The sequence below is a fragment of the Esox lucius genome, chromosome 12, assembly GCF_011004845.1.
Source record: "Esox lucius isolate fEsoLuc1 chromosome 12, fEsoLuc1.pri, whole genome shotgun sequence".
Lineage (NCBI taxonomy): Eukaryota > Metazoa > Chordata > Actinopteri > Esociformes > Esocidae > Esox > Esox lucius.
The window spans coordinates 17683320-17705628 of NC_047580.1; the positions used below are offsets into that span (position 1 = coordinate 17683320).

The 22309-nt window shown below is 45.0% G+C and overlaps 1 protein-coding gene across 8 annotated transcripts; it reads left to right on the forward strand.

The window, feature by feature from the left end:
• The first annotated feature begins 121 nt into the window (after positions 1-121).
• Positions 122-22221, forward strand: usp19 (ubiquitin specific peptidase 19). 8 transcript variants are annotated; one of them, XM_010900014.3, is made up of 25 exons: positions 122-472; positions 1550-1844; positions 6149-6277; positions 6527-6663; positions 7013-7534; positions 7873-8188; positions 8378-8537; positions 8639-8710; positions 8792-8907; positions 9862-10079; positions 10212-10404; positions 10839-10972; positions 11131-11304; positions 11412-11522; positions 13481-13591; positions 13677-13919; positions 14301-14419; positions 14517-14660; positions 14761-15089; positions 15561-15671; positions 15798-16014; positions 16739-16891; positions 17484-17650; positions 17769-17944; positions 20971-22221. In XM_010900014.3, the coding sequence occupies exons 2-25, from the start codon at positions 1694-1696 to the stop codon at positions 21109-21111; spliced, it is 4344 nt and encodes a 1447-aa protein (XP_010898316.1). In that variant the 5' UTR covers positions 122-472; positions 1550-1693; the 3' UTR covers positions 21112-22221. The 8 variants fall into 8 exon arrangements, with proteins under 8 accessions (XP_010898316.1, XP_028979910.1, XP_019907443.1 ...); XM_029124077.2 differs by having other exon boundaries at positions 9868-10079; positions 11131-11289; XM_020051884.2 differs by lacking the exon at positions 20971-22221 and adding an exon at positions 18561-19910.
• Positions 22222-22309: the final 88 nt, after the last annotated feature.

Here is a 22309-nt window from a genome sequence, read left to right on the forward strand (position 1 = left end):
TGTTAATAATAATACACGTTTACTCATTTCATCCATGGTTGCATAGACTTTAACCCGTAGAACCTGTATAGTAGTACCAACCAAGAAAATGTGGTCACATGGTATCTACAGTGCTGCCTTCAGGAAGTCGCCAGTCTTGGCTTTGGAGTGGGTTTCGGTTTTTCCCAAACAAAGTGCGAGTCATTGCGCGAGGGTCGGTAAAGTAGGCTGAAGCGATTAATCGATATCTTGTTATTTATTTTATCGTTACTTGCTTCATATACGGAATATGTAAGAAATGGGTCCTGGATAACGAGAATCTTCGAGAATCACCGGAGTACGGGGTTTCGATTCCGGCAGGGGTGATCAGAGGCCCGTGGCCGTATCAATGAGCTTAGCAGGAACTGTCTGAAGACGCTACTGTACGGTTTCGCCGGCCATTGTTGTGTGCCCAAAGACCGGGAGACGACACTCCAATTACAGTACACGTTTTGTAAGTAGTCAATCATGCAATATTATTTAAATTTATTTGTACATTTTACATTTCACGGGGTGGTCTGTCTGTGCAACGTTATTGTTGTCTAACGTTAGTTTGTCAACATAATTAACGCCGAGCTACCTAAGTTAGCCAACAAGCTAAAGCTAGCTTTAACGTTAGCTTGCAAAGCTAGCGGCTGTTTTCTGAACTAATGTTAGCTTGTTAGCCAAATAACTACACTAGTTAGCGGTACTGTAGCTAACGTTTAGATGTTTTGCAGACGTTTACATCGAGATTGACAATGTATCCCTGTCAGTTGTCATGCCATCCCATCACACTGTTGATTTGTCTAATAACTGAATTACTTAATTGGCCAATGATAGTTCACAGCCAACTAACTATTTAACTTAGTTTTGCATGCTAACTAGCTAACGTTATGTACTGTAGTTGGCTACTGTCAGTAGCTACCTAACTTGCCGCATGAACGTGACGCCATTGCATTGATAACGTCGAGAATGGCAGGCATTTACAACATTATTTTGGTAGTAGTTAAGCCAAATGCAATGTGTTAAGTTAACAATTTCCGATAGCCTCAAATAGCTAACGTTACTTAAATGTACATATCTAGTTAGCCAGAACAAGCACTTGGAAGACGAGTGTAATTGTAAATTGTTGTTAGAAAACGAACCTTAGCAATTCAGTGTGAAACATTCATGTCCAAACATTCAGCATAGTTAATAACATCTCGCTGACAGTAACACCGCGTTGTTTGGTTTTTATATATACCCATATATGCCAGTCAATTTGCTGGACATTGTCTTAAGCAAGGCCTACACAGAATGCAGCAGGAAATGTTTGCAATTTGTTAGATCTGCAACTGTGAGGTTACATTTTAGACTGTGTGTCCTGTTTGATAATAAGGCATGTAAAATTGTGCATTCCGGTCATTAGCATATGCTCCTATACAGACTGATTTAGTTGTGCATTCAGTTTAAATGAGGGCTGAACATTGGGACGGACTAGCCTACTGCATGACACTTGTGTACTTCTGCAGCACTTGTTCATAATTGTTGTTTCCATTACACTTCCTAGGCCCCCTGATTCTGTCCTGGGAGAGTTCTGACCTGTAACATCGCCAAGATAGCTGGACCGGGTAGAAAGCGGCACACCTCAGAACCAGACCCCAGCAGCAGTGACGCCAGCGACGGGCAGCCCGTGAGCGCCAAGTGCCTGAAGATGGCCAGCAGCAGTGGGTCAGGCCGGCGGAATGGGGGTCAGCGCAGAGCTGACGACGCCTCCAGCAAGAAGAAGCAGAAGGACAGGGCGAACCAGGAGAGCCGGGAGGCCAAGCGAGCCGCTGCAGGGGCCAACACGGATCACAAGAAAGGTCAGCGTTGAAGAATGAATATTTTGGGTGTTATATTGGTAAGGCAGCTTTGTATGTCCCTAAGATGTTTCGTTATAAAATAATATATATTTCTTTACTTATCGCAAGTTTGATGATTTGGTCAAACTAACGTGAATCATTCTTGTCCTCATACATTGGACATTTCAACTATTTTATTGTTTTCAAATAGAGCTATTCAGGAGCCTAATAAGCCAGTTCACCAAAACAACTCTGAATGCCCATCACTAGCACTCTAGTTTTTACTGACTCAGAGACATCAGTCAAACGGTTTGTGCTTTTCACTGAACGTTTGAATGCGTTCTTGGCATATTTTGCCTGGTAAAACAACAGTATAGAAGTGCTCTATTGTGTGTAGACATAATTGCATTTAAAAATGCATATATATCATAGAGACCTATGCCCCAGTGTTAGTAGGCCTAATCACAGATCTAATGGACAGCAGTGTAAACATGCAGTCGAATAATGTGGCTGAATTAATCTTTATAGAAATTAAAATAATTACATATTCCATGTATTTGCTTTACTTTTTTCCGGCGGGTTGGTGGCTGGCAACAACCAAATCATGTGCTGTTCCCACCAACTGAAAGACTCTGTGGCACCAGTGCCAACATTGGAAATTGTCTGGAGCTCTGTACAAATCGCTGTTATTGATGGGTACTTTAAATCTGCATTATCTATGTGATGTATGGCTTGGTTACAAGCTATTAACATGTAGCAGTCTTTAAAAAATATATTTTATTGTTCAATTGTAAAACCAATAATACTAGTTCAAGCTTTAAGGTAAATTTAAATTGTTACTTTCCTAGTAATAACAGTTCATGAACAATTGTGAAAAATAGTTAAGATGAGACCTATTTTGTTTTGCTTTTGTGCCTGGGCTAATTTCAGGGATTTGTGCAGGTCATGTTATTGCTGGGGTGACTAGAATCTGTTATCATGTAATCTTAGTTTGGCCGGCCTACCTATGTAATTATACTTTTGTAAACTTCTGTGTTATAGATACAATTTAGCAAGAAGTGTCTGTTAGGATATGTGGTGTGTTTGTTTTTAGGGCGTTTGTGTATCTGTCTGTATTTGTCACTATCACTAATCAGTGTAAACTGATGTACTGTATAGCGTGTTAGTGACTGGTAGACTTAAAAGTTACCCTGCTTTTTGTTCAGCTTTATGTAATGTTAATTATATCTATTCTGTTTCCGTCGTGTCTGTCGGTGTGCCTGTCTGTCGGTGTGCCTGTCTGTCGGTGTGCCTGTCTGTCTGAAAGGGACATTTCACCAAATCTATCCACCTTATTGAACAAATTACTATTGTTAGCAATTATATATTTCTGTTATAAAAAAAATCTCCTCAACACAATCGAAAATCAGCCAAAAAAGGTGTTTTGTCATTTTCCTCTGAAATTTTTTTGTTCATAATGTATCCAGCATGCATAGGAAACATGGACATTGCTTCCCTTACTAAATGCCTACCAGAGAATACGATAATATTCAGAAGATGAAAAATATATTTTTGAAACACCAAGTGTTGGTCATATCCATGTGGTGTTCTGTGTCTGTATGTACTATTTACAAAGCAAACCAAGAAAAGTGCTCTTTTACGTTTTGTTTGGCTGATGCTGGTACGCTCTGCACCCATTAGTAACTACAACAGACCTTTGTTAAACAGCCCATTCATGTTGATCCCAATCATACCAAGCCAAAAAACAATAACATTAACGCACATTTACCAATAGAAAACTTTTTCCAGTGATAACATCCTTTTGAAAAGCTAATTCATCCTCTTTTAGCATTTGCCTGGGACATTGCATATAATAAGTGTACTTTAAACAGTGATGTTATGTACATTCCTAGTAGCCTATACCTTAGTGGTTGTTCTGCTACGGCAAACATTTGAACTTTAACACGCATTTACCAGTAGAAATAACCTTTTTTCTGTTATTTTGATCAGCAAATTCACACTTTCTCAACTTTCCACTCAATCTGGTCGTTATTTCAGTGAACGACTCTAGTTACTGTAGTTACTTAAGCTGCAGTTCTGAAAAGATGCACATCCACTGTTTGTGTAGAATAGGCAAGTACGGAATTGAATTAATTAGCTTCTTTAATGTCTTGGTCCTGATAAAACTGTTGTGATCCAAGTGCTGTAAGTAAATAAACACTAAATACATATTTTTGTAAGTATAAATGCATGTTTCAATGCATTTCACCAGGATGTCAGCAGTAAAAAACATATATGCAATTCTCACCGTCTCTCATATCATCTTCATTAGCCTACTCTGGTACATACCCGTATGGTTTAATATCGCCATGTGAGATCACTTCTGAGGAATTATTAACGTGACTTCAGTGAGAAGCTTTTGTGAAAAGTTAGCTAGCAAGCTACCTGCCGATGGTTAAAACTAAAACAAATTGAACATTAGCTGCGGTTGTGGGCTGGGCCAGTGTGTAACACACCACACCTCCTGAGTTACAGTCTTTTAGATTCAGAAGCAATGTTGACACCTTGTACCTAAGTCAGTATATCTGCGGGATAGGAAAATCACAGAAAGACATGATCCCGAGGCAGCCGTGAACACACTTTGAAGGACTGGTAGTTTGATTGCTGTAACATGGTGGCTTTGCAAAATGAAACAAAATATGACTCAATTTATTTTTTTAATATTTATTTTCCTTCAGTGCATATTCTGATCTACTAGTGTGTTGTTTAACGTGCAAATCACATTCCCACAGTACTTCTTGCCAACTACTGTCTGAAAGAACGACCTCTGACCTAGCAATATCTCAAACATACAACTACTGTGCACACTTTGAGGACCATCTGATTTAAAAACTCTGCTACTTTTTAAAGTTGCTGCTTAATCACCATCTTAATGATGATCATAACACATCTATAGTCTATGGAGTGGGAAACCATCGAGTGTGTTATGGGTGACACGTTAATCATTTGCTTTGGTCAAAAGGTTTTGCTGAGTGTATTTTCTCTCAACACCAAGAAAAGCTCTCATAGTGATGAGACCGTTGATGCAATTTCAACATCTACTCAGTGAAAATATCTTAAGAAAGCCACATTAGTTGGGGAAACCAATGGAAAGCAGTTATGTTAGCTGGTGTTTGTGTGTGTCATGTTTGCTGCGTAGTGCTGAAGGGTTGTAATCCTAGCTGGCGTGTGGCTAGCCACCGGGAAATGGCTTTGGTCAAGGTCACGAGCCACTCTGCTGTCTCCTACCCGAACACATTAGCCCTGTCAGTTCACAGGGCTGGCCAGCATGAGTCTGACCAGACAGTCCCAACCTCCTCTTGCTTCATCTTGCTGCCTTCTGTCCCATTGACCGCAATGTATCCTTTGCTCCCTCCAGTGTTGTGGCTGTGCTGATTCACGCCAAGCGCCTTCCCTTCTCTGTCCTTTTAGTGGTGGAACACATGAGTAAAATACCTATCCCCTCCAATGTGTATACCGCTGTGTGTATAATATGTTACAGGCTGTTCAACGATTTAGTGAGAGACGCTGCGGGCTAACCAATTGGCTCAACATTTCAGTACTGTAATGATATCACAGTGGAGCGTAGCTGGGTTTCTGCGAAGGGTGTCACATGGAACACAAGCCGACTGGGAGCCCAGCTGGAGAGGGGTTGGCCTTGCCTGTGACCTTTTCTTTTCAGCAGCTGTGGGTGTGACAGTGAAGTGAGTGCATGCGTCTGTACAGTACAAGTGCGAGAGCCCAACAGGAAAGCAAGCTGGGCAAATTCACTTTAGTAGTGAGCATGAGCTTGTAGTCCGCTGAACCCTTCCCCCATGGCCTGATCACTGCAGTACAGGGAGGAAGAGGTCCCCAGACAGCCGCTTGGTAGGGGCGCTCAACTCTTGAGGGCACGTGCTCTAGCTTCATTACAATGAAAGGTAGGCAAGATAGACATTGTCTGTGTTTCTTGTTGTCTTATTTTCACTACCCTTTTGTTTGGTAGGGAATTCATCTTGCTAGGCTTTTGTAGCTCTGTTGTGTATGCGAGCGTGTCTGTTGGTCTGTCTTTTGTGGTGATGCAGTTTGTTTTGATTTGTCCATTGATCTGATTAATAAATGTTTATATTTATGTAGTGGTCATAATATTTTTTTTTTAAAGTCCAAAACACAGTTCATCTGTTAATCTCTGGCAAACCGTTCTAGGCAGATTTGCGTTTTGATCTGTTCACTTGCCTTACAAGGACAAAGAGTTCCTGTGTTCCCGGATCTGTTGTGAAGGTACTTTGGGGTATTCAGAGTATTCCCTGTCCATGTGTTTTGTGTAGATGTGTTTGTGGACTGGAAGCAGAACGCCAACGAGGTGACGGTGAGGCTACGTTGTGGGGATGGGGTGCACAGTGTGGAGGACGTCTCGACAACCTTCTCCGACACCGACTGTCAGGCCTTCTTCCCAGGTGACATCACAGCCTCCAACCTGAAACTAACTGCATATCTCTCAGCTTACGCTAATGGGATTGTTATATGTGTATGAGAGCTGGTACAGGCAAACTGTACCTGCATGTTTTTGTGTGTGCGTGCGTGCGTGCGCGCGCGCATTCCGAGATGTCTAAATGAGGCAGTAAAGGAGTTTGGTCTGTGGTATCCGTGTTTCATCGTGATCATGCAGCGTTAGCAACATGGCCTGATGCTTCTTGTCTCTTCAGATGGCCGTCATTGGGACTGTCATCTGCATGAGGAGATTGAGGGCTCCTGCAGCAAAGTGCAGTACAAAGAGAAGGGCGGCTTCCTGCATTTGGTCATGCACAAGAAGATCCCCTTTCACTCCTGGCCTTCTCTTATGGTGAGTCTACCTTCTCCCCAGCTTCCTGTCATTTAGCCTATGGTGAGTCTACCTTCTCCCCAGCTTCCTGTCATTTAGCCTATGGTGAGTCTACCTTCTCCCCAGCTTCCTGTCATTTAGCCTATGGTGAGTCTACCTTCTCCCCAGCTTCCTGTCATTTAGCCTATGGTGAGTCTACCTTCTCCCCAGCTTCCTGTCATTTTTAGCCTATGGTGAGTCTACCTTCTCCCCAGCTTCCTGTCATTTAGCCTATGGTGAGTCTACCTTCTCCCCAGCTTCCTGTCATTTAGCCTATGGTTCTGTCAAGGAACTTATTTACCATCTAACATTTTGTCTGGTCTGCCTGTAGCGAACTAAAAGTGAAAAGGAGCCCGTACGCTTGCAGTCCAGGAACGTTAAAGAGCGCCTGCCTGCGGTAAAGCCGGAGACATCAGTCCCTGTGACGGCGGGCGGGCCCAAGGTGCCCATCCAGACACCTGCTCCATCTCCACCCGCACAGAGCGAACAGAGGCGTGGCAAAGGGGAGCGGGGCGTAAAACTCCCCCTGAAGAACAAACTCCCACCAGCAGCAGCGTCCAGGTCGGAGACTGCAGTAGAAGGCCTGACCAAGCCTGTCAGTAAAGGAGCGCTTCCCCGGGAGCCCAGTGCCAAGAGCACAATTCTCCTCCCCAAGGAGCCCAGCTCATTAACTCCATGGGATACACACCCAAAGTCGACAACCAATGGAAAACCACACTCCCCCACTCCCACCTGCTGGGAATCCCAGACCCCTGCAGCTGATGACAGTCGTGTGGAGCTGCTAGGCAATGGCCATGAGAGTCCAGCACCTGAGGCAGCCGTCGGCTGCAGACTCGCCCGGAACATTCCGGTGGTGAGTCCTGGTTTGTCTGAACTCTAGCATTTCACCCAGGATTGAGTGCTGTGTGGATTTGTGGAGTTCTGGTCCGCGGAATCCAGCTGTTTTAAACTTAACTGTAGTGAGACACGCATTCAGGTGATGGTACGCATGAGCGGCTGGATAGCCATTTAGTTCCTCCCATCAGTATCAGTTTTTTCAGCAAGACATTTTTACTAACACATGAAATGAAAATTTATGAGAAATACCCTCTTCACCTACACCAGATTTTTTTTACTTTTAAAATACGAAGGGCTGTATTTGGGTAGATTGTGTTTGTGATTATCTGATTGTAAATTCCGTTATTGTTCCAGCTGGAAGGAAAAACAACCTCTGAGCCTGATTGCAAGGCTGGGGCAGAGGAGGACAGCATTGCAGCCACCAGTGTGTCCAGTCCTGGGCGCTGCCTCAACCAAGGGGAGGCTCTGAGGACTGACTCTGAGACAGTAGGTAGGAGGTCCCAGGTAGAGTCTGACCAGGCCACCCTGTCACCATCCCTGCAGTCAGAACCAGGGGAGGCTGTGGCCGTAACACTCAACAACCTGGAGGAGTCGTCCAGCCAGATCAGCAAAGAGGAGGAGAAGATGGACAAATCTAAAGATGACCCGCTGGAGATCAAGCAGGAGGAAGGTCAGTCCATGGGCATGCTCGTCTAAAAAGAGCACTGATATTCCACATATGATAATGTGCTTTTGGTCACATTTGTCAGCATTGACCAAGTCTGAACATTGCTGGTGCTGTGGTTTGTGAGTGAAATGACCAGTTGAGGATGGCTTTTAAGTCGATCTGAACCATGACATGGCTACGGCTGTCTTTTAGCTGTCCCCGAGCCAATGGTGAACCTGACGTTTGTGAAGAACGACTCATACGAGAAAGGGAATGATCTAATGGTGGTGAACGTCTACATCAAGGGCATCTGTAGAGAGACGGCCCGTGTGATCTTCAGGGAACAGGACTTCACCCTCCTCTTCAAGACAAGGTGACTTGGTCTTTCTGACTTTTACCTCAGTTGCCTGACTGCATCCCAATGAGGTTTTAATGGGAGTCTTAACTTAACGAATCATCTTCTCATTCAAACAGCGACGCACATTTTTTGCGCCTTCATACGGACTGTGGAGCGAATACCGTGTTCAAGTGGCAAGTCAAGCTTCGGTAAGTCAAACTTTATCGCCGTGCCTGTGTGGAGTTTCTACTGAAATCATGAGACTCACCAGCTGGGTTCTACTTTTGCAGGAATCTGATCCAGCCTGAGCAATCTACATACGCCTTCACCCCGTCTCGTATAGACATCACCCTGAAGAAGAGACACAGTCAGCGCTGGGGGGGGCTGGAGGCACCTGCTACACAAGGTCTTTCTGCTGCCTGGCTTCTACTGTGCATTCACCATTATACATATGCTGCACGTGTCCTCTCTGTTTTTGGTTTTCTCTGGACCCCGGGGAGACTAGCTACTGCTGGTGAAATAAACTGTAAATCTAGCTAAACCTTTGACTGTGTTGTTAGGCAAATTGTCATCCAAATGACTACGGTACCCTCAAATTGAGGCAGTCTGCAATTTAACCTGATTCATTTTGCTGATTTAATGTCTAAATCCTGGACAAAAACCTATTGCACCTCACTGTATATTTGCTTTGTGTGACTCAGTGGTTAACTTGTGTGGCAGGCAGGCATGTGGGTGTGGACTAATGTCAGGAATCTGAAATCAATCCAGTAACCCAGTATGCGTGTCTCAGTCCGGTCTGCTGCTCTCCCAAGGCAACGCAACACTGCAGCTCATCGCTATGTCCTAAATTTCTGTTGGTTTTCTTTCTCTCACTGGTATATTTTATGTAATGGCAAAAACTGTTATGGCAGAAAGCAGAAGGTTGGCTTCTGACAGTACCTTCATTTACAAGCGAAGACGTCCAGCTTATGACTGTGTGCACAACTATTGACTTACACTTTCAACCGGGCAGTACAGAGTTTTCACTGTGCACTGTGAATGGATCATGCTGCAGGCTGCAACATAAAGAAACATGCTACTAACAATAGTACTACAACTGAGCCCATGATATATTTTGTTTCTTTGTAATTAACATATTAACCAACCAAAATCCCGGAAATTGCCTCTCAGAATTTCAGTAGCAGTGCTGAAAAATCGATCTTTATTGTCTGTATCATTAAAAACAAATCCTGGGAGGACTCTATAATATTTGTACTGGAGGGAAGAGTTGAATATCTGATTGAAAAGGATCTGCAGTGCCTGCGGCCACTCCTGACAGTTGTTTGTCGTTGACCACAACCTCCGTCCTCCTCTGTTTAAGGTGCAGTGGGGGGCGCCAAGGTTGCTGTGCCCTCTGGGCCATCCACTCAGGCCACTCAGCCGGGCAGCAGCCAGCACACTCTGCCTGCCAAGGACGAGTCCCCTCGGGTGGGGGAGGAGAAACCCAAAACCCCCCGGTCTGATGATGGAGGCCTGGACAGTGTGTCGGCCCGCACCGTCTCAGACCATGTCCCCATCAAACAGGAACCTGCAGTCACGGTGAGTTGGGCGCGGCGGAGGTGGGTGGGGTGTCCAAGGTGAGAATGGTTGGAAGTTGTGGAGGGGAAAGCAGGGCATGTGGGCATTTGTCTTTTTGGTTTATTTCATCCTGTTTTTTTCTCTGCCCTTCAGCCCAAACCCACCTGTATGGTCCAGCCCATGTCCCACGCGCCTCCTGCTGTCAGTGAGCGCAGCGTTGAGGAGGACGAGGAGAAGGTTTGTCATCCAGGCTTCACAGGCTTGGTCAACCTGGGCAACACCTGCTTCATGAACAGCGTCATTCAGTCTTTGTCCAACACCCGAGAACTCAGGGACTACTTTCATGGTCAGTGCTCTTCTGATCTTCTCCCTGTTCTAATCTGGTCCATCAGTCATTTAAGTGAATCTCTTTATGGATTGTCTCCAGGCATGTGCAAATGGAGCTAGCGTTTGTGGCTGTAGATTGATGTTGTGGAGGAGCAAGATGGCGTCGGCATGTGCATATGCTTCTCGCAGTGCTTGATTATTACCAGAAACCTGTTACCTTCACGGAAGGTTTAATTGGGTTACAGGATGTGACAGAGAACCTGTATGCAGTGTGTATGCTCACTCTGGCAAATGAAAGGGTCCGGGTCATTATCCAATATAAAAATATTAATAGAACAACTACATTCAAATCAATGCTAGTTGTTTGGTACATGGGACAGACACTGTTGTTTTTTTCCTGCTGACTTGTGTTGATATGAACTGTTGAAGTGGTTCCTCTCCCCCTCCATGCAGACCGGGCGTTTGAGACAGAGATCAACTGTAATAACCCGTTGGGGACGGGTGGGCGGCTGGCCATTGGGTTCGCTGTGCTGCTGCGGGCTCTGTGGAAGGGGACCCACCATGCTTTTCAGCCCTCCAAGTTAAAGGTGCGAAACCCCACTCCCATAAGATTCCCCCTCTACAACTTCCTGTTGTTATTTCAACCCTGACGCTGTCATGGCCAGATTTACAGCAGCAGTACTAGGCCGAAGTGCTGCCTGTCCCTGCAGCCACGTCGTCTTGATGTTTTCTCTCCGTTCCCCAGGCCATTGTGGCCAGTAAGGCCAGCCAGTTCACAGGCTATGCGCAGCACGATGCTCAGGAGTTCATGGCCTTCCTCCTGGATGGCCTCCACGAGGACCTGAACCGCATCCAGAACAAGCCCTACACCGAGACTGTGGACTCAGATGGACGGCTGGACGAGGTGGGTGAAATAGAGGTTGGGGCAGGATCCTATTCTTATCTACGTTGGTTGGTCTGTGTCACTGTGTCACTTCCCATCAGTCCAGTGGAGGATGACATCATGGCCTGTGTCTGACTTAACAGGTGGTGGCAGAGGAGGCGTGGCAGAGGCACAAGATGAGGAACGACTCGTTCATCGTGGACCTATTTCAGGGCCAGTACAAATCTAAGCTGGTCTGCCCCGTGTGTTCAAAGGTAATATGTCAGAGTGAAGCAGTAACTCAGGAGCACTGTCCTGTCAGAGTATGTCTAGGTGGAACAGTCATAATGTTTAGGCAACCTAGTAGATTTGAATTCAGAGAGGTGAATTTACCATTGTTGGCTTGCTAATAGCCTGTGTTATTATATTGTTTGTATTGATATTGACTTAACTGGCCATCTTTCAAAATGCAGAATCTCATAACGTCATGTTAATGAGCATCATTTGCATAGTTTGGCAAATCATCTGCTATAGTGGCTATAGATCCACTGTCTTAACTAGCCTGTAGTATATTCAGGGAATGATTAAATGTATTATTATAACTTTAGTTAGATATGTAACATTATTGTCCTGGAGTTGTGCCAGTAGCCTGATGACTGATGCTGTAATAGTGGGTGCCAGTGTGCCATCATTATTAGTTGGCACCACTACGCCCTGGCTAAATCACTATGACAGGACTTAAGGGCTTGAATGAGGTATGTATGGTTCTCCAGTTTGTTGTTAACTATGGCTCATAAGCAAGCATGGTGAACCCTGTCTTGTACTGTCAAACAGCCTGTCCATCCAACTAACAACATTAGTTGATTTTCACTTCCCTGGTCTGGGCATGTCACCCAGCTGGACTGTGGAACTTTGAGATTGGTTCTCCCCCTGGGAACGTCCTGCGTCAGTCACATGTAGAGAGTAGGGTGTTAAAAATGCCCAATTACTGCTCTGTGCCTACTAACCAGGAGCTGGTAGATTTATGGTAAAGAGCACTTGGTCCATTGCCGCCAAACATTGCGGGCTTGGTTGCCGCGCTTTTCTTTACACAGCTTTCATACATAAAAAAGGCATGTATTAAAAACCGCCCACATAAGAAAAACTCTGAAGTGTTTGGGAAACAGAGTCTTCATCAGAGTGTTTAGAAAGTATTGAATAAATCCAAATGGAATAAGGTTTGTGATATAGCTTGGGAGTGTAAATCATTATGCATTTGTCACCAACCTTTTGAGCAAGGATCACTTTTTGAATTACATACAAGCCAATGTGCGAAGCATGTCGATTCTCATTGTGCTCCTAAACACAGTCCCAGCTGCGTTAGTGTCAACAGGGAGACATCTTTATATTATCATGCACATTATGCGGCTGGTTATTCAAATTGATTAAACCAAATAATTATATTATTGAAATTGGATTAATACACCTGAGGCTTATCCAAACAGCAGCCCCGGAAGCCCAGGCCTAACAACGCCACTGTCTGAGGCACGGCTCTGTAAACATCAGCTCATTATTTGGCCACTTTGTTTTACTGGACTGTTTTTGGTACTGGACATTTTTTGGCATATGTAAAAGGGTTGACACTGCTGAATAACGTCCTCATAAAAATTGCAGCACCTTCCTGTATTCCTTCCCATGCGTGTGTGGGAGCGGCTGACACGATCTGTCTATGTGGATAATGCATCTTCAGACACATGAATGAGAGAACTTTGGCTAGCAGGGCAGTTGAAGCAAGGCACCTACCGGCAACATCATGAGATCTTTGGCCACCAACTAGGGGTGTATTTCTCTGTTTAATTTCAGCAGGTTTCTGTTAGGAGTTGACTTTAAACTGTAAATGCCGTGAGGAAGTCACTGGCCCAGTTGCCCTGCATGTGTTTTCATTGGCCTCCTGACGGCGGGGCGGCGTTGATGTTGGAACGCTGTCAGAGGCTCCATGATGATGGCCATTTAAAATTATGCACATGATTGGAGACTCTCTGGGACCTGGATGTCAGCCAGAGATGGAGGAAATGGAACAGAAAGAAATAATTGAGGAAATGGACCCATCACAGGCAGTTAGTTGAATAGTGGGTGGTTGGGTGGGTGACGGACTGTGTGAACTCTCTTCTTCAGGGTTGTAATATGGAGTACTACAATGACTAAGTCTTGCTGCTCTGTTTGACTTCAAATGTCTCTCCCCCTGCCTTCCCAGGTTTCCATAACCTTTGACCCCTTCCTCTACCTGCCTGTTCCGCTGCCTCAGAAGCAGAAGGTCCTCACTGTGTTCTACTTTGCTAAAGAGCCTCACAAGAAACCAGTCAAGGTAAGTTGAAGTGTTCATTCTAACATCACGTTGCCAGCGTTTAATTGACTTAGTTCACTCATTACTTGTCATCTGTTTGTTTCAGTTCCTGGTGAGTGTGAGTAAGGATAACTCGAGCACTGCCGAGGTCCTGGAGTCTATCTCTCGGAGTGTGAGGGTCAAAGCAGAGAACCTGAGACTGGCGGAGGTGGTGAAGAGTCGCTTGCACAGGATATTCCTCCCGTCCCAATCCCTGGACACAGTCTCCTCCTCAGACATGCTCTTCTGCTTTGAGGTGCTATCCAAAGAGCTGGCCAAGGAGAGGGTGGTGCTTCTCCGGGTCCAGCAGGTGAATGTCCACTGCAACGTGCTGGCCTTCCTATTGGCACTTCAAAACTAACCATAACCCCACTACCTGTTGCCTGTCTCTGTGTTTAAAGCTTTACGTAGACCCGCTTAGGTTTACTGGGCCGGGTCCCGTCATGTAACTGTGCGCACACGACACCACACCCATAATTTCACTCCGTCCTGCCTTGTCAGTCACTTTATTTCCACACGGGGTAGAGAGGCGTCGACCCAGAATAACATTGAAACAAAACACCTCATTATTCGCCCTCTGGAAAAGCAGGCATGCGGGGTGCTTATGGTTTACATAACCAGTGTTGATTATAATTCAAGTCCTGTGTGAATGGAGCTCCAGTAACGCGTCTGTGACTGTCTCCCCATCCAGAGGCCGCAGGTCCCTAGTATTCCCATCTCCAAGTGTGCAGCCTGCCTGAAGCCTCCCCTGTCCGAGGAAGACAAGCTGAAGCGCTGCACTCGATGTTACCGCGTGGGCTACTGCAACCAGTGAGTCCGACCGTCCACTGGCTCTGACCCCACCGGGCCGGCTCATCAGTTTTGGAGTTTATTCATCCATTCTAACTTTGTTTGGTGCATATTTTAGGGCTTGCCAGAAAAATCATTGGTCCAACCACAAGGTAATGTGTCGCCCCAACATGGAGAACGTGGGGCTCCCGTTCCTGGTCAGTGTCCCTGAGTCCAGACTCACCTACGCCCGCCTTTCCCAGCTGCTGGAAGGTTACTCAAGGTAACCAGGGTTGAATGTTGCTCTTATACCGATCCATTTGGCTGAGCTGGACCAGTGGACTGTCGCTGATTCCTCTGCTCTTTCCCATCTGTCTTTGTAGGTATTCAGTGAATGTGTTCCAGCCTCCCTTCCAGTCAGGCCGGACGTCCCCTGAGGCCACCCAGTGCCGGGCTGACCTCCCCCCTCCAGCGGAGACGCCTGAAGCCTTGGAGCTTGTGGATGAGGCCAGGGGCGGTGGGGTGGGGGACGCTGCGCGGGAGGAGCCTGAGTCTCTGTTAGAAACAGCCCAGGCCTCCGCTCCCCCAGCTGGAGACCCAGACAGCCTCTCCACCCGCACCACTGACTCAGGCTTCTCCGAGCCCTGCTCCTGCCTCCACGACCCCCAGGGAGAGAAGGAGACCTGCTGTGAGAAGGCTGTCAGGCCAGAAGGTAGAGGCAAACATGGTTTGTCGTTCAGACTTCAATAGCCTGGTTGCTTTCTGTGGCAGTCGGTTGCAAACCTTGTATGTCCGAATATTATAATTTTTTTTTTACATTAACAAACAACGTGTCATGAAAATTCCAGAAGAATCAGATGTTCACAGGTCTCAGTTAATCAGTGCTATTTTCCCAGCAGAAAACTACTCTGAGAGACAAGGGTTTTTTAAGAAAAGACATTTTGCAGGCATTGTATGTGAAAATAAGGGGGATTTGTATCATTGATTAGAATGGTCCTTGTCTGAATCAGTGAAGGTATCACAATTTCTGCTTTTGTTCTCTGTTAATGGACAAGCATTAAATCTTAGTTCATCATGTGAATCACAACTTGACTTTATGCATGACCTTTCCATGATTGATCATATGGAACAAAATATCCCCTGATCATAATGTCTTACAGTATATTGTACTGTCTCCGTCTAGCTGCTGTGACAGGCTACCAGCAACCATCAGAATGTCCATCCAGCCACGCCTCTCAGTTCTATATCTCTGTCCTTGACTCCAACAGCAAGGAGCAGAAACTAGAGGAAAAGGGTAAGAGAAGGGCAAATAGAGCACTGCCCCAAAACCATAGACGAAGCTGTGGCTTATCCAACTTGCAAAATGAATTTCTTCTGTAACATACTGTTAATTATTGTGGCTTGATTGTCCTCCCACCAGAAGATGCTGTTCTTGACCTCCCCGAGGATGCCACCCTGGAGCTGGTATGGAAGAACAATGAGCGCCTGAAGGAATATGTGCTTGTCAGGTCCAAGGAGCTGGAGTTTGTGGAAGACCCTGGGTCGGTCAGTGAGACGGCCAGGGCCGGGCACTTCACCCTGGAGCAGTGCCTCAACCTCTTCACCAGGCCTGAGGTGCTCGCCCCGGAAGAGGCATGGTATGGACAACACACAGCCGCCAATATTCCCTGTCATATAAGCTAACCTGGTGTGAACAGCAGACACGTTAACGCAGCCTTTCCTTCCAAACTTTGCCCTTAATTATTATATTAAGATACCAAGTAGAAGTGTTTGATGGAATGCATACCATGGATCATTCAGCAATTACTATGTAGGTATACAACAAAACACTTGATTGCATGTTCCTGGGAATTGTATTGGAAAATGCATGCCATGGCTAGTTAGAAATAAATCATAACAAGGTTTGTTTTGAAACTGAGGATTGCATCTTTATATGATTGTTTGAGGTCATTCTTCTGCTCAAATATATTTTTTTTGCTAAGTACCCAGTAAGCACATCTGCCATGTTTACAGAAAGCCATTATAGTTAATATGATTCCGAAGTGCTGGACTCAGTAAAGAAAATACAAGAAGCTCTGATGTCTCACAAGCCAGACTAATATGAGCACATACTCCACAACATTTTCCATGCACACAAATGAGCACAAACACAAAGCCTGGCAGGAACTCATGCATTTCATTCAGACGTTTTATTCTTTTTTGATTGATTTAGATGTTGCTTTGATGGATTACAAAGCTAACAGGGGCTCTGTCAATTGAATGTATTTGAATGTGAAAGGCTTCATTGGCATGGGATACATTTATTTGGATTGCCAAAGCAAATGGAAAACTAAAGTCTCCTCCATGGTCTGTTCCTCTCAGGTACTGTCCGAAGTGCCAGCAGCACCGGGAAGCCTCCAAACAGCTGCTGTTGTGGCGTCTCCCCAACGTCCTCATTATCCAGCTCAAACGCTTCTCGTTCCGCAGCTTCATCTGGAGGGACAAGATCAACGACATGGTTGACTTCCCCGTCAGGTAAACCTTACGTATCACGCAGTTCATTCTACTCAATGACTGAGGTTGAGCTGTCTTTGACACAACAGGGTTATCGTGGCGTGTTTCCTGGTCTTTGACATAACGGGGTTATCGTGGCGTGTTTCCTGGTCTTTGACACAACGGGGTTATCGTGGCGTGGTTCCTGGTCTTTGACACAACGGGGTTATCGTGGCGTGGTTCCTGGTCTTTGACATAACGGGGTTATCGTGGCGTGTTTCCTGGTCTTTGACACAACGGGGTTATCGTGGCGTGTTTCCTGGTCTTTGACACAACTGGGCTATCGTGGCGTGTTTCCTGGTCTTTGACACAACGGGGTTATCGTGGCGTGTTTCCTGGTCTTTGACATAACAGGGTTATCGTGGCGTGTTTCCTGGTCTTTGACACAACGGGGTTATCGTGGCGTGTTTCCTGGTCTTTGACACAACTGGGCTATCGTGGCGTGTTTCCTGGTCTTTGACACAACGGGGTTATCGTGGCGTGTTTCCTGGTCTTTGACATAACAGGGTTATCGTGGCGTGTTTCCTGGTCTTTGACATAACAGGGTTATCGTGGCGTGTTTCCTTGTCTTTAGGAACCTGGACCTTAGCAAGTTCTGTATTGGTCAGAAGGACGACATGGCACAGCCGCCCATCTATGACCTCTACGCTGTCATTAATCACTACGGGGGAATGATCGGAGGTCACTACACGGCATACGCCCGCCTGCCCAGTGACAAGAACAGCCAGCGCAGTGATGTCGGTGAGTGACTGGGGTTGACTGCAGTAGGCCTCCTCTGCAGCACAGTGGACAGTATTTCTGGCTAGGGCCGATGTCAGTAAACGTGATGTTTTGTGTGTTTTGCCCCACCCCCTCTCAGGCTGGCGTCTGTTTGATGACAGCACCGTGACCACAGTCCAGGAGAGCCAGGTCGTGACGCGCTACGCCTACGTGCTGTTCTACCGCCGCCGCAGCTCCCCTGTTGAACGGCCGCCCCGCCCCCTGGGGCCTCCCGGGGCCGAGCCCCCCACTACCGCGGGGGCCACCGCCAGCCAGGTGAGCATGCAGCTGTCACTGCCACTTAGGGACTCGTCACCGTGCGTTTTACGGGGTGATGGTAGGCCTCTTCGGAGACCTCGACTTGGCTAAACAAGATTAGCATTCAACCCAGCCACCCTACTGTTGAGGTAGATTTACATTTCTGTGACCGCTCATTTCTAAGAAATAGGATCCCACTCTGTCCATTCTTCCATTCCTTTTCATAGAGTATTACTATTAAATAAAGGAGAATGGATGTCAGATGGCAGGGATTAAATGGGATTTTCTGCTTTTAAAGTTAAGGATGAGAGAAATGGAATTAATCGAATTCCACTCCTTTCAAGGCCATTGGTTGTTTATAAAAAGTGGTAGCTAGCTCTACAAAAGATTTGACACATTTCTATTCATCTCCCATCGCCTGTGCTGCGTCTAGCATTTGGGTGAGACAGTGATGTTTTATTTGTCGGCCACATGAATGTATTCCTTGAGAGTCCTGTCCTCCTGGGTCTTTCGGTGGTCGGGTTAGACAGTGTGGTGGATGCGGAGGGTCGGCTGGAGGACTGGCTGTGGTGAGATGACGGTGCTTTAGAACCAGTCCTTTCCCAGAAGCTGACACAGGTTTCCGCCATCGCAGGCCTCTCTAATATGGCAGGAACTGGAGGAGGAAGAGGAGGGTCTTGAAGAGGCCCCCCAGGGCCTGTTCCGCACCAGGCTGCGGAGAAGAGCAACCGGGTGGAGGGAGCAGGAAGAGGAGGGGGTGGAGGGGCAGGTCCGAAGGCGACACCGAAGGAACTCTGGTTATTCTGATGACGACTGTGTCCGATATTTGGTTTTGGGCACCTTGGCTGCTCTGCTAGCGTTGGTCCTGAACCTGCTTTACCCACTTCTCTACAGAGCCATCTGGCGCTAAATGGCCAGTTTTAACACATTTAAATACACACATACAAGCCTACACACCAAAATAAATGGTATATATTTTTAGGTTATTCAACTTCTAATACAGTATCTGTGCCAGTATAGGAATTATTTTCTTTTTATTTGTAGATGGCTCATGATAAAAATGCTGTTGAACACATTGAAATGAAGCAACTCAATATGCATCAATCTAAGCTATGTATAATTAAAAGAAACTATACAAGTTCAAATGTAGCTTCTAAGAGTTACTTTGCTCAGCGAAACTTGGCCTGGATGACCGTTTTTTGGTGTACATTCTTGTCCAGTATAATTAAACGTCAATCGGCCGTTAACTTGGGTCCCTTTACATTCTTGTCCAGTATAATTAAATGTCAAGCGGCCATTAACTTGGGTCCCTTTACTTTCTTGTCCAGTATAATTAAACATCAACCGGCCATTAACTTGGGTCCCTTTACATTCTAGTTCAGTGTGCTTAACTGTTAACCAGCCATGAACTTCGATCACTCTACCGTGTACTTAAGCAGCAGCAAGTCTTTAACTTGGGTCCCTCTAGAGTCTATGTCTGTATACTTCAATGTCAACAGGTCTTTCACATATCCTCCCCTTATTGATGTGTCTCAGTATGTAGGTTTTTGGTGTTCATTTGATGTGCTTGTTTAGAAACGGATAGACCAAAGTGATGTTGCTGAGATGACTTGAACTGGGGCTATATTTCTAGGGTGTAGTCCTACTGTAGTAGTGTTGTGGCTGGGAAGTATACTACTGCTCACTCACAGATAATGTACGTTGTGTTTTAGCACCACCCCAGTGATTGTATGATGGGCATATCTGCCTGTACAGTCTACTGTAGGCTGAAGACAGTTCAAATGTATTTTTGCCTTCTAAATGAGTGGTTTTCAGACTCACTGTAAAGTATTGTCAGCCTTTTCTTTTCACTGTTTGTAGTGTTTTTATTTATTTTATGTCAGCAGCTCTAAAATGGCTAGTTTGAGATTTAGCAATGAAGCCTTCCTTCGAGTCAGATGAACTCGTGCATACCATTACTTGTTTGCGCAGTTGCTAGCTAGCATGAACACAATGACTAAAAGTCACTTTTCACAGACTTCCCATCAGTTTGTGACAATAGTTGGCCTTGGCGTTCGACTTAGCTTTCAGAAGTAGTCCAAATTATTGCCACAGTCCTGAAATATTATTATTATGATAAATTCAGCAGCCTTATTTCTTATTCCTGTCATGCTTGTACTGAAACTGATTTCTTTGTTTCATGAAAGCCATTTTACATGTTACATTCAACTGTCTGTGTTCCTTTGCATTGACCTTTTAAGTAATTTAATCAGAGCTTTTACTGTTTAAGCTAAATGAGACCCCCCTAACATGCACTAAAACTGTTCTGAGTTTAGGAGACAGATGGCATGCTACAACATTATATTTTTCTGCTGCTGGTACATGGACTGTGGTCCTGTAACACTGTTGTAGTAACATGGTCCAGTCTCAGGGATATTACAGTACATTCTGTCCTGTCTCTTTTTAGAGGCTGAGTCTGGTGACTAGATCTGCTTTAGAAGCTCAGTATGTCTCTGTACGCATTGATTTATGCAATCATTGAAAATGCTCTTTCCACTCTGCCTCATTTCAGTTTTGACACAGAAAATGTAAGGATGTGTATATTTTATATCAGAGATATTTACCAGCTTGTGTATATATATGCTGTTTAGCAATTGTTTTAAAAATTTTAAAATGTGTAATTTTAACAACGCTCTGTCAGTGGAATGGTTGTTGTTATTTAGAAGTGGGACATAGCAATAGTTTGTACAGGTACTTCCATCTCAATGCTGCTCCAATAAACAAAGACTTGTACTGTTTTTAAAAATAAAATGTTAATCTTATTCTGTGTTAATGAATATTCTTTTTTTAAATAAGTTACTCTACGGAATCTTTTAGTTATTTTGGACACTGAAATTGTCCTGCTAGTTAAATCTGATTTTGTTTTCCCAGAATTAGTTTTTGGCTGCATGGAGTGAGTTGTCTTTCAGTCGTAATGTTTTTGCATGTGCATTCATTACAGACAAGTCTGCTCTTCCTTTCTGGTCCAGAAAAAGCCTGACTTAAAACACTGGTTTATTTTACAGGCCTCTAGCCAGGCACTCTTTGGGACAGACCTGGACCCTGAAGGACCCTCCCCCCGGACTCCAGAGGTGACCTCTGAGCTGTTTGGGCACACTGGAGAATGTGCCGCTCCTTCCTACAGCAACATGGAGGAGGTGGACTAGGGTGTGGCTGAGGCTTCACCAACCTGGTGGAAGGTTTCCACTGTGGAAAGATGCCAGCAGCAAAACTTCGGGAAATCTACTCAGTAAAAGACACTTTAGTGCTTACTAATTAACCGGTCATCTTATGGGTGTCCGTTCTGGTGCAATTCTGGACATTGAACTGGTTCCTTGGGCAAAAGACCAGTACATGTGCCCGTCCTCACAGATGCGCACATTTTCCACATTTATCTGTATTTTTACATCTAATGATACAGACCAAAATAGGCTGTGTATGTAGTAGTATCCAAGCAGCACATTTCCATGCACACACACACACACAAACAAACAGCATGTTTTCAAAACAAAATCCTAAACACACTTGTTGTCCTAGAATCCCTGTGTTGGTCATTGTTGCACCTTTGTTTGGTTATCCTCCAAAATGCCATCTTAACTGTCACCTATTCATCCAATTATAATACTCTGGCTCAGTCAGACGAGACAGGGAGGTGGCTGACCCCAAAATCCCCAGAACATGTTTTGAATGAGGTAAAAGTGTGTGTGTCTGTGTGTGTATGTGTCTTTCGTGTCTAAACATTTTCATGTTTTTCTTTTTTACTTCATTCAGGTATTTCCTGGTCTAATGTGTTTTGTGATATTTGTTGAGTTCTATAAACTGGGTTGCAATTGTAGCAATTGATGTACAAAAAAGTGATCATTCAGAAATGAGGTTTGTCTGGTTTGTTTTTATAAAGAGGAAATTTTCATACCCCATCTGGATTTAGTTACTTTCCTTTAGACTTTTATTTAATTTTTACCTGGTAAGTTTTCCTGATCCTGTGGATGCAATTTTGGCAAGATATTGGCTTGATTTACAATATGTGCATGTTGATCTACATGAGCCCAAGAATGCTGTTACTACTCCTGCTACATATCTTTATTTCTGTTTATGTGGACTGTCATGTACACCCTTTACCCACCCTTCCTTTGTATTGGACTGTGGAGATCAAGAATGCTGCTGTTAATAAGATGAATGGTAATATAAATAAAACCCTTTTTGAGAAGCGCTGACATGTTGTTTGTATACAGACTCTGATTCAGTTGTTACTTGAATAAAGTACTGACGGAAATGCGTTTTCTTTTGACGTCTAATTCTTGACCGAATATTTTTTTTCGATGTAACTGATGGTCCTCCAGCCAGAAACCTGTAGGTGGCGTTTGG

Coding starts and splice junctions, on each gene's coding strand:
- usp19 (XM_020051884.2), top strand. CDS start 1,694: ATGGCCAGCAGCAGTGGGTCAGGCCGGCGGAATGGGGGTCAGCGCAGA. Junction 10,973..11,130: donor TTCAGCCCTCCAAGTTAAAG/GTGCGAAACCCC, acceptor TCCGTTCCCCAG/GCCATTGTGGCCAGTAAGGC. Junction 16,015..16,738: donor CTCGCCCCGGAAGAGGCATG/GTATGGACAACA, acceptor TGTTCCTCTCAG/GTACTGTCCGAAGTGCCAGC.